The sequence below is a fragment of the Aptenodytes patagonicus genome, chromosome 8 (assembly GCF_965638725.1).
Source record: "Aptenodytes patagonicus chromosome 8, bAptPat1.pri.cur, whole genome shotgun sequence".
Taxonomy (NCBI): Eukaryota; Metazoa; Chordata; class Aves; order Sphenisciformes; family Spheniscidae; genus Aptenodytes; species Aptenodytes patagonicus.
In genome coordinates, this window is record NC_134956.1 from 5981190 (window position 1) to 5993110 (window position 11921).

The 11921-nt window shown below is 46.7% G+C and overlaps 1 protein-coding gene across 1 annotated transcript; it reads left to right on the top strand.

Annotated features, from left to right (window-relative positions):
- Positions 1–2037: 2037 nt before the first annotated feature.
- On the top strand, positions 2038–11316 carry CISH (cytokine inducible SH2 containing protein). Its single transcript, XM_076346113.1, has 3 exons — positions 2038–2827; positions 7486–7712; positions 8175–11316. The coding sequence occupies exons 1-3, from the start codon at positions 2781–2783 to the stop codon at positions 8675–8677; spliced, it is 777 nt and encodes a 258-aa protein (XP_076202228.1). The 5' UTR covers positions 2038–2780; the 3' UTR covers positions 8678–11316.
- The last annotated feature ends 605 nt before the right edge of the window (positions 11317–11921 follow it).

Consider the following 11921-nt stretch of genomic DNA (forward strand, 5'->3'; position numbering starts at 1 on the left):
GTGATGTTTCCACTGTACAGTTCTTAGCATTGTTTTCCTGCTCCGGAGATACAAATGGCTACTCAAACAACAGCACAGAGCCTGCACACAAAGACTTTTCCAGAAGATCACTAGATGGAGCCCAATTCTAAGTAAAAAAACATGTAAAGCTAGCTTCTCAGTGTCTGCGCCGGGCTGCAGCGCTCCTGCCTTACGGCACGCTACAGCTATGATCTCAGTGTCCCCTCCAAGGCTGAAGATGAAATACCTTCTGAATGTGCAGGTTAACTACAGTTTGCATGAAACAGCAGCCACTTCCTACTCTCTAGTCCAGCTCTGTTCAAATCCATCGTGCTGCTGCAACACCAACACAGTAAGAGGTTTTAAACAATGCCGAATTTAGATCTGAAGGAGCACATGCATGCAGACGTCCCCCTGCAACCCTGTGCCACAACTGCAAAGGTAAGCCTTCGAATATCTTTTGACTGTTGTGCTTGCTGTGCACAGAAAGGGCGAGGACTGAAACTCCTCTCTCACCTGCTATCCCCTCGCCTCTCCTGTGAATTTACATGTATTCAGATGAAGTGTCAGCTGAAGTCCATCTTAGGGTCAGAAGCAAACTGGTCAAGGGGTGCATGCGTGATGACATTCCCATCCGTCTGGATACTTAGATGGCCCTTGGCATCTCCCTCTTTGAATAGCTCAGTATTATTAGTAGTACTCATTACTGCACTGTCCCTGATGTAGTAAAGACAACGAATGGAGGCGTGCAGAAGGCTAACCGGCTGCTAGCTGAAACGGCAGGGAGTTAAAGGCTGAGTCAGGAGCTGAACATAGGCTTCCTGCTCAGGCTCATGTCCTGCCCATGAGAACATCCTTCTAACCTTATCCTTATCATCATCTTCCCCTCCCTTCCCCTCCCTTCCCCTCCCCTCATGGCCCCATCCACTTTGGTTCTGAACAACACAATGATTACTAATGTTTTTAAATATTCAGTCTACTTCAATGGAGGTGACAGACAGCCCACTCTCACATTCTCTTATCTCCGATATGTGAAGAGGTGGCAAGGAAAAGAACGATCAAGCTTTTGGTATGAAGTGTTTAAAAATAAAAGGTTCAATAACCCTAAAAGTAACTGAAATACTTCCTCCCGGGTCACCCAATTTTAACGTGACAACGATCTATAAACGCAGGACAAAATGGTGGTGGTGGTGCGACCTTTTCCAGGAGACTCAGCCGAGCTGAAGTCCAAATTCACAGGGGATTCCCAGGTGACCAAGACACGGGGCCACCCTGCGCAGCGTGACAACCGTATTTCCGCTGTCCAGACTACAAGACGCTACAGCACACCGTCCTCCCACGGACCGCCTCTCGCCACCTGTCCCCCATCCCCTGCTAGCGCGGGCAGGCGACACCCCAGGCGCGCCGGCGGGAGGAGGCGGGGAGGGCAGGGGCAGCCGAGGGGGCGGCCGCACCTCCCCGAGCCGTCGCTCCCTCGGCCTCGTCGCATCCCAGGGAAACGCCCGGCCTCCGGGTGCCTCACCCCCGCGGCCTGCCCCCCTCCCTCGGCGCCCAAGCGCACAAGCGCTCCTGCCACCCAGGCAGACGCCGCCGGCTTGGGGAGAACGCTGAAGCGCGAGAAGGGCGTTAAAACCAGATTTCGAAAATTACGAACAAAAAGAGTAACTACAAATACATAAAAATAAACAAACGAATGCTGCAAGCGAATGGCGGGGCGGCGCGGGGAGCCCAGCGTGAGCGCCGGCGGCAGACCCCCGCCCCGCGGACCGGGCGCTGCCTGCGGGGCCGCCGCTCCCCCGCGCTCCGCCCGCGGCGGGCGGCCCCGCGCATGCGGCCGGCGGGCGGGCGGGCGGCGGCGGCGCCCATTGGCAGCGCCCGCCCCGGCGGCCCCGCGTTCCTGGAAAGTTCTTGGAAATGGATCAAAGGCGTTTCCGCGAACACGCGCGGCGGCGCCGGCTCCGCGCGGCCGGCAGCGCCCGGCAGCCCGCCCTCCTCTCCCCTCCCGCCCGGCCTCCCGGGAGGGCTCCGCTCCGCTCCCCTCCCCCGGCGAGCGGCGCTGACATCAACGCGGCCGTTACGGACACATCTATTTATACCTTCTCTTTTTTTTTTTTTCTTCCCCCCGCGTGGCTGCTATCGGAAGAGTGATGTGAATACAATACGATTCCAGGAATCCCTCACTTCCTGGAACAGATTAAAAGGGGCAAACAAAAGATTACTTAGTAGGTTGGGTTTTTTTCTCGGAGCTTCATTACTGCTGGAGTCAGTGAAAAAGCAGGTTGCTGCTCTCCCGGCTCTCTTCCCCCAAGCATTCGGGGAGATATTATTTATTGGTATCTATTTATTATTATTTCAGAGTGCTCTGAGTATTTTTTCTAAAAGATTGCTCTGAAGGAAGATTATTTCCTCTTTAAATATATGTAATTTCCCTTTTCTCTGGTTATTTTAAAAACTTTTTTTGTCGTCGTTTTCCGAAAAAGCAGAACAAGAATACGTTATTTTCTAAAGCACTGAAAGTGCACACATTTTCCTGGCCAAAGTTGCTAAACAATCCGCAAAGTCTTTCTCGGACAGCCTGATTCGCCTTCTGCTTGGCTTTTTCTGTGTCTGAAACACAACCTACCGCGGAAGGGGTTTGCTGGGACTCTCCAGCCTTCTCTTACCGTGAACCCCTAACCAGAGGCTGGAACTAGCTCGCTCCTTCTGGGAAGCAAAGAAAAAGGAGACGAGAAGAAAAAAAGAGAAGAGGAGAAAGCATTTCCCACCTTCTTGAAGACTTAATGCTTTTCCCTTGGTCCAGGAGTGACATGATCCTCTGCGTTCAGGGGTAAGATACTTTGCAGCCTTCTTTTAAAAGCTGTGGTCTGATAATTGTAATTAGTAAGATTCTCTGGGACAGTTTTTCAGCTCGTGTGAGTTGCCATGTGCGATTGTAATGGAACGGGAATGACTTACGCTGGCCGAGTGCTAAGTTGTGCGTCTGTGTCCTATGTGTCTGCTTTTTAGATTCCACAGCCAAAATCATAGCACCATAAAGTGTTCCCGATTTTCGTGTTTTCTATTGCTGAAAAACTACATGGTATTCAAAGCCTTTGGGGGAGTAAAAATTAGTAAAAACGTGGAGTGTGTTGTTCAGTGGTGTGTGTGCAGCAGCAGCGGGGACACAAACTCGAGACCGTAGGTGTTCTCTAATGTCCCGGTGGAAACAAACTGCTCACAGGAAAAAACTTCCCTGGACTTCAGATGCTTTTGTCTATTTCTAAGTAAATATTTATGCTAAACATATTTATTTGGTTTTCTACTTATTTGTTTTTCTCCATTTATTTGGTTTTCTATTGCTTTTACAGGTAAGATTAAATGTATGTACATATATAGAGACTTACACATACAGAGCATTCTGCCGAATGAAGGCCACAGGGGGCACATATGTAGTTACACCACCTTTGTTCAGTAGAACAGGTAACATCCAAGTCCCTTCGCCGGTACTGGTGTCTGGTACCTGTGTGTTGGCACTTCAGTGTCTGTATGATCAGCTCAGGTCATCAACATGCATAAATACCTGGTCTGCAGGAATCACCCAGCATTTTTACACATGCTGCATATTTGGAAAGTGTCAGCATTTGTTTCAGCCTGAGCTGTAATGTCAGTATTACCCATCCCTCCTGCCCTCAGTGGATTTTCCTCAGAGATAATGCATTTGCCCTTGTCTGCTTTATATGACTAAAGCACAGGGATTTTTCTGCCATTTCCCCCCAAAATCTGTTCCACAGACAAGCAGAGCTCATGCTTACCAATACTTTCCTACTACTCAAGTGGATTTGCTTTTGCTTTTATTTTCAGTCTACTGCTGCAGTTCCTACAGCCACGGCAAAGGGAATTCATTTTTCAACTTAGGCTTTGTGGAACCCTTATCTGAAGCTTTTCTCCAGGGTTAACATACTAGAGCTACTCCTTCCCTTCACCCACTAAGAACTTGTGTAGATGGTTGTCTCTTAGTATCTTTTTTATGACCATTTATTGCTTGGTTTTCATTATCCTCTAGGATTTCATATGTCCTGGACTCCATGCTCTGCCTCCTATTCAGACCAAGCTCCCATGGGAGTCTTGGGACGTGGCTGATGGAAGGGAGAGCAGCTCGACGCACTTTTTCTTGTACTATTTGTACTGTGTTACAAAGTTTTAGCTTATCAGCAAAGTAACTGCAAAGCTAACACTAAATGGTATCAGACATATCTGGTTCTCTTGAACTTTCTTGGCTTTCCAAGGCTTTTTGAAACACTAATTGCCAAAGCACAGGGAAGTTCATTTGCTGTTTCTCTCGAGACTCTACACAGACTACCAGCTAGACATGCCAAATTTTATATATTTGTTTTCTTCCTCATCGCAGCTGTTGTACTAACACTCTACTCTGTTCAGTCTTGATCCTCCATGTGTCTCTCCTCTACTTTCTTTCTTACAAGCACTAATTATTTTCAAATACTTACTTTGCCCCATTAAAGGGCTGACTTTTTCATGTGGGCATACCTTTTTCAACATGTTCTTATCCCAGCAAACTCTTCTTCTCCCTCTTGCAAATGTACTTGCATTAAAAGTTGTAGACTGGCATTACTCGCCGATCCCTCTGCTCTCCCTTTCCTGTGCTTGGAGCTGCTCTGGTCACACCAGCAACTCTTTTTTCTTCAGCCTGTGTACAAAGTTGTTTAGCACACAATCACCTCCCAGTCCGTGAGAATTTCTAATCCCGTGCTCCTTTGAGACTACAGCTGCACTAGGGCTGTTTGTAGGGGGAGAGAGGGGCATAAGGCAGGTCTATAGAAGGAAAATAGGAAGAGTATAAGCATGGTCCTTCTCTGGCTGCAGTGGAAGAATCCTCACAGTCACTGCATGGGGTTTGGGCTCCTTCAGCTTCAGGTGGCAGAAAGCATAAGGTAGCAGAGAGCAAGCACAGTGGGAAACCTCGTCTTAAGCACATGGGCTCAGCTTCAGGGAGACCCACAGTGGCTCTATAAAAGAAACCTACTGACAAATTCACGTAGTTGATGTGTCTTTTGGAGGACTGAACTGTGAACTGGTACAGCCCTTGAAATTAACAACTTTCTGCAATGAAACGGGAGTACAGTTCCCCATGCAGCTTTGCTGTCTCTCCCTTCCTTCCCAGGCTCTTAGCCAATTCCTAATTTCCTCTCTAAAGTAGGTATATAAAAAGAAAAAAAAGTAGTTCCGTGCTAGAACACGAAAAGTTTTCTTTGTGTTCAAAACCTTTCCCGAAGGGTAGGCCAGAAAAATTTTCCAGGAGAAAATAAGTTTGGAGAGATTTGGAATTTGGACTGCAGTATTTAAGTTCCGGGGAGCGAGTGGGCAGTGAGCGGTGCAGGACTGATTTTACTTAACATTGGTCACAGTCATTTTCAGCTCAGTGAACAGTTGGTGTAAGAACGCACCTGAGAGAGAATGCTCTGCCAACAGCCCTGTGTAACACCCTCTGCACAGCGCGAACTGTTATATTAGGTTCAATACAGTGAAGGATCTGGTTTATAGTCCTCCTTGCTCAAAAAGGGGGGAAATGGAGAATCAGGAATCTCCTTTCCCCAAGAAGGCAGGTAGCTAGACATTTGTGAAGACCGTGACATTGAGAGGGAGACATCCAAATATCTTTAAAAATGCAGCCCTCAACACTTACAAATGTAGCTCAGGTGGGACTTAAAAGAGAACTCAGAGGCTTCCTAACAGCCATCTCCAGGTATAAAAGTATATTCAGATCCACTGTTCTGTAAAAGCCACTGAAGACACAGTCCCTGTGGTCAAGGGTGCCTGGTGGGGATATGGGCCAGCAATCACTTTTATTAGGTTTGGCTTCCTATCCATGAAGAGAAATTAAGGAATGAGGATCAGATGCCATGAATGCCAAGTAGATATCCTGCTTTGAAATGTGATTTGACATATGGAAAAAGGAAGAATGTTCTTTTCTAAATGCCAACAGAATAGTGGGGTTTTGCCATGTATTGCATAGGCAGGAAGCGTCTCTCCGTAGATTCAATTCTTCCAGTGGTTTTACAAAAACCTTACCCCAAACCTACGTGGTTTTATTAGAAATGCAGAGTCATGGAACTGACTGTGGCTCTCACTCACAAATCATTGTGAAGTCATTTTCAGGTTATCTCTAATCTACTTTTCCCCCAAATCCCTTCTTTGTGCTCCTGGTCCCATACCTGAGACTCAGCAGTTTGAGAAGGTGGAGTGCTATGATCAGGTGCAGATCAGTTTACAACACATTTATGTATGTACCTGAAGTGTCACTGTTTGCATAAAGCACAGAGAAGGAGGAAGGTTGGAAGGGAAGTGCTTATGACTTTAGAGTCTCCTTCCACTTCTCTCTTCAGTGATGTGGGAGGAGGTGGCTGCTGCCTTTGCAATCACCATCAGCTCCAGTGGTGCTGTGACGGTCTTACATTGAGGACTGTGTTGTATTTCTCTGGAAACTCAGCCATCTTTTATGTTAAGTGTCTGAAAGAACATCTCAAGCAAGTGAGTGCATGTGGGGGATATAACACAGGACATGCAGCAGTACAGGGCACACAAAGGCAAAGAGCCTAGAAGAAAAAACAGAAACTAATGTTTTTGCTCAGGAGATTGCCTGGGAACAAAGACTTCCCTGGCCCCCAACATCCATCCTTCCTCTGGAGCTCTGCCTTCCTTTAGGAATCTCCATGCTGCAGAGAAGGAGCTCCTATGGCCCACGAGAGCTCCAGGCTTTGTGAAACTGCACTTAGATGCTGAATGGCTACGCTAACACTCTCTTCAGGCTACAGAGGGAGTAATGTTCATAGCAGCGCAGTCTTGGCAGAACCTCCTACTACTATAATCCTGCAGGGGTTACAGTCGCACTATCATCTCCGTCGTGCCGTTGAACGCTAGGGTTTGTGTAGTGCACAGGCTTGGCTAAAACAAGAATTCCCATTATTCTACTACAAGATCAGCTCACCCTGAGTTCTAACAGACACATTTAGGATCACATCAACCTTGAGCAGAAAGCGGGTAGGACAAAACCCAAGCTATTCCCCATTCTGCTTCTAATTACATTACAGTAAATGCCTAACAACCCACTAGCAGAAAAAGATACTCCAACATTGTAATGATGTAAGTGAAGCTGTAATGCTGCAAGTGAAGCTGTAATGGTGCTATGAACCTTACTGCCTCTGAAACTACATATTAAAAGGCAAGATCTAAAAATATCAGGTTTCAAATCAACCTAAATTGCACGATAGACCACCTTTTACAAGGCGAAAAAGGCCAACTCCCTCTCCCTGTTTCTAAGGGCTCATCTTTAGCTGTGTAATTTTCCCCCCTTGCCTCTCTGAAACATAATCATAGTGAAGGTCTGTTTATAAAACATAACATGTTGTAATACAATGTAGCATGCACTGAGCAGAAACTGCAACCTATTTCAAGGCAAGGAAAAACAGCAGAGTATGCCCTTCATTTCAGACCTCATCCTTTGCTGGCAGAGGAAAAGATCAGGAGACTGTCACTCGGGGGCATTGCGGTGGATTTGTCAGAGCCGATCATGCAGCCTCTCCCAGTTATGGCCTTCCAGGAGGAGTCTGCACCTGCCTTTGCAGCACCAGTTCCAGACAGCAACCCACCTCAGACACGAGACCCTGAAGAAGACCTTCTCTGCATTGCAAAAACCTTCTCCTATCTGCGAGAATCTGGTAAGGCTCAACTCACAAAGTCAAGGGGTCAGGCGGCTACAGGGAGCAGGGAGCCAACTCTGCAATCTGAGCTCCAGGAAGAATCTCCTGATCCCACTTCAGATAGGAACCTGGTTCTGTCACAACCATAGCTGACTCTTGTGGGTGCAGCAAGTGTATTTTCAGTCTCTATAAACTTGTATCATGAAGTAATTTATTACTAGTGTAAGCAAAAGCTTTGTCTTTTATAACTGAATCAGGAGAAAGAATTGCAAGAAGGCCCCTCTTTCTCTGTAAACTGTAGTAGCTGCAAAAGTAGTCATCCCCATCCCAAGCCCCAGCGCAGCAATGACAGGCATAGGTAGGAAACCCTGGTTACTTCCCAAGCCCTGAATTCAGTAGGCTTCAAGGCTTCTCTAAATACACTGCCGGTCCTTTAATATGTTCTTTCCCTAACAAGTTCTTTCTGGAATGCTTTTCCAGGTTGGTACTGGGGATCTATCACTGCCAGCGAGGCCAAGCAGCATCTCCAAAAGATGCCTGAGGGCACCTTCCTGGTACGGGACAGCACCCACCCCAGCTACCTGTTCACACTCTCTGTCAAGACAAATCGAGGTCCCACCAACGTGCGCATCGAATACACTGACAGCAAGTTCCGGCTAGACTCAAACTACTTGTCCAAACCTCGCATCCTGGCCTTCCCGGATGTGGTCAGTCTTATCCAGCATTATGTCATGTCCTGCACAATGGAAAGCAAGAATGAGGCTCCTTACCCACCTCCGTCTCCTCTACCTCCCATGCAAAAAGAGATGGCAGCAGCTGCAGTACACTTGAAACTCATCCGGCCGCTCAGCCGCAAAGACAACATCCCCAGTCTACAGCACCTGTGCCGGCTACGGATTAACAAGTCTACAGCCAACGTGGACCAGCTCCCTCTACCTAGGCGGATGGGGGACTATTTGAAGCAATACCCTTTCCAACTCTGAAGCGTGGCCATTTTGTCTCAGGCATGACAGACAGGGACAGAAATAAGAGAACTTTGTGTCTTTGTCCCGCTAAAGCACGGCATCAGGTGGGCACAGTAAAGACCTGATTATCAACAGAGACTGCATCCATCTTTCCTCTCCCCTTCTCTCTAAATCCATTCCAACGCCAGGGAGGAGTTGGTTGTTTCAGTGAACAACGGGACACAATTTGAGCTCTGAACCTCAGGCTGCGCCGATAGTGGCTGTGAGAAAGTGCTGTAGGCATGTGCACACTACTTGAATTTCAGAGTTGCTGTGACACCGGAAATGTTAACATTGTTATTTTTGCTATTTATTTCCATGGCAGTTTCTCTCCTCGTGGTATTTTAAAAGCACCTTTTACTTTATTGTTTTTTGTTTCTTTTTCTTTTGTGAAATTAGAGATAGAATAAAGACTCCCAGCCAACTGGCAGCCAAAAATCTGTGGGAATTTGGATTTGGATTCACATCCAAATAGTACCTGTCTGAGCCTGTCCTTGCAACAGGTCACAGGAGTCCACATCCAAGCTCCCCCAGACTTCTGAGGTATGTGGGACTCAGATGACTGTATCTAGACCCACCTCTACAGAGGTAAAGAATATTTTTTTTCTTCCTGGGCTACAGGGGGCTGGGTATCGTAACCTCAAAGCACATTGGTAGCAGCTTGTGCATCTCCCAGAAATGCATGCTGCATCATAGGTTGTGGACAGGAGACTTCTTTGAGGAAGCCCTTCTTCCTTGAGACCTCTAAGCAGAGATTCTGGATATTGAGCTTGGACCAGGGAGCACTCATCCCATTTTTTTTTTCATCTTCCCCGTCTCCAAAGGAAGTTTGTGGCAAAACATTTAGAAACAAGTAATCAGAAACCCAACTTTCTTATTTGCAGGCAGAGGGATTTGGTTTCAGAGCACTCTGCATTTGGCTTGCGTTTTAAAAGTGCTGTTCCCTGACATTGCCCTTGCCTTGCAAGACGTGGGGCAAGAACGACGTCTCCTTGACCAGGGGTTCAGAGACAACTCTGCTGAGCTGCACCAAAGACACACACAGCTTCAGGATATTTATTTATTTATTTCTGGGGGGTAACAAGTTAAAAGCACCTCAGTAGAAAGAGCTGTCCTTCCTCTCTGCTAACACAATGCCAAACTGCCAGTTGCTCTGCTTCTGCCAGCATTATTCACGTGGCTTCAATCAGAGCTAGGCTCTAGTACACGCTGGAAACCACAGTTCAACTTTTCTGTTTGCCAAGGTCCAGACCTCTCCTCTCCCTTTCTCCCACTTGCATGTTTGTTATCCTTAATTAGATTTTTTGCTCTGGGTTTACTTCTCGCACCCCATCCCTTTCACACCCTTGCAAATGAAGCACAATGGCTCTCCCTTGCTCTTTTGCGGATAGGAGGGATAAACAGCAGATGGGATCTGCCCAAAAACAAGCATAGACAGAGAAGTTGCCCCTTCCTCTTCATTTGCATGATCCCATCATCCTTCCAGCCTGTAGGAGCCAGTCCATGCCACTGAGTGAGAGTAGAGAAAGGAACAGACAGGTCTAGAGAATTATCTTTTGGCTTCTTTCACCCGTAAGATCTCATAACTTGATCAAGCAGGAACCAATGTTAAGGATTCCTCGTTCATCCCTCCCTGGGACTGTCTCTCTAAGGCTCTGTAAGTGAGAAGAGACAAATCCCAGCTATACCTGAGGGTTGAGAGAGGAGGTAGAAAAGGATGGGATGGTGACTCAGGAGACAAGCTCAAAGCATTTCTTCCACCCTAACTTAAAGCTGCCCAAAGGGACAAGATCGGCTGATGTGCTTAGTCAGTGTCCTTTTTTTTTCCCCCCTCCACATTTATACAAGTTTGTGCTCTTGCAAGCTTTGTTTTTGATACTTTGATGATTGACAGAGTGCATGCGTGATGTCAGGTTTGCTTTTTATTATATCCTTCCCCCTTGCCCCATATGGCAGGAACCGCGGGAAGGTACTGAATGAGAATGAAAACTTAGAAGGCAAAACAAAAAAGAAAACTTTTTTTTTTTTAAATAATGTAAACCATAAACCACTGAAAAGGCTTCCTTTTATCCAAACACCTCTGTCTGCCTGAGGACACTGGGAACAAGGAAACCACAGCTCTTCAAGGAGCAGCAGTGATCTCAGGAAGCCCACATGGCTCGGCCACAAGCTTGGTATCTATTGCGTGTGAAAAGCCAGTTTGAGAAAGGTACAGCAGGAAAGGGCAAGTTGTTCAGCTCTCTGAAACTTGCCTCCTACTCGATCTTTTCTCTGTTGGGGGTAATGAGGAAATCAAGCTTGCAGGTTTGACCGCAATGAGGTCAGTCATTGCGCCATGAGAGCTCAGCTAAAATGGCAGAAGCATGGAACAAGAATGAATGCCTGGTTAATCCCCCAGCAGGACGATGCAGAGGCTAAGCTGAAGGCTGTAAGCTCATATGGGCAGGGACCATCTCTGTTATATGTTTGTTCTGCATCTAGCACAATAGGGTTCTCTAGGTGCTACTGCAATACAAAGAATAAACGATACAGTTACTCCAAAACGTCAGTTTCTTCTATCTTGAGTCAGTTTGTTAAAAATCATTTGACTTGGATTTTAAATAAACATTTTAAATATATTTTAAAGCCACTTGATGTAGAAGTCTTTGGTAAAATCCAAATGGATTAATTCATTTCCTGTTCACAGAAATTCTCCCCAAGACCAAACAAACTCTTGATTTTTTTCAAACAAGACACAAAAACCTTTAACAAAAAGGAAAGCCCTTCAGATACTGGGAGAGTTAACCCCAAAATCATCATCAGTGTGGGCCTGGTTTCTACTGCACACAGACGAGCAGCAGCAGGTCCCAAGATACCAGGGGCTTAAGGAACGTTCTTTAATGATGTAGAAAAACACAGGAATGATTTTTGTATTGCTTCTATGTGCCATAGAAAACCATTACAATCTAGGGGAAAGGAGATGGAATGTAAGTGGAAGTTTGGCAACTTGTTTACAGCAGGCTTCAAGTTGGCCCCAAAGAAAAATTCTGCTCACGGTAGTGTTGAAAGACAAGTTCATGAAAGGCAAACCATGCTTTGGATGCGAGACTCACGGCATCAGCTTCTTCCCCATGTTCTGCTGCTGCTGGGCCTCAGTCTCCCCGTATTTGCAGTCTGGCCCAGCACCCTTTCCCCTTCTCATCACCTCACGTGCCAGACACAGCAGGCATGGAAACCACCGGGA

What these genes read in the sequence shown, in the direction of transcription:
- CISH (XM_076346113.1), top strand. Translation starts at nt 2,781, where the DNA reads ATGCTTTTCCCTTGGTCCAGGAGTGACATGATCCTCTGCGTTCAGGG. An exon ending in ATGATCCTCTGCGTTCAGGG is followed by an intron (nt 2,828 to 7,485) that starts GTAAGATACTTT and finishes CCTTCATTTCAG; the next exon opens with ACCTCATCCTTTGCTGGCAG. An exon ending in CTCCTATCTGCGAGAATCTG is followed by an intron (nt 7,713 to 8,174) that starts GTAAGGCTCAAC and finishes ATGCTTTTCCAG; the next exon opens with GTTGGTACTGGGGATCTATC.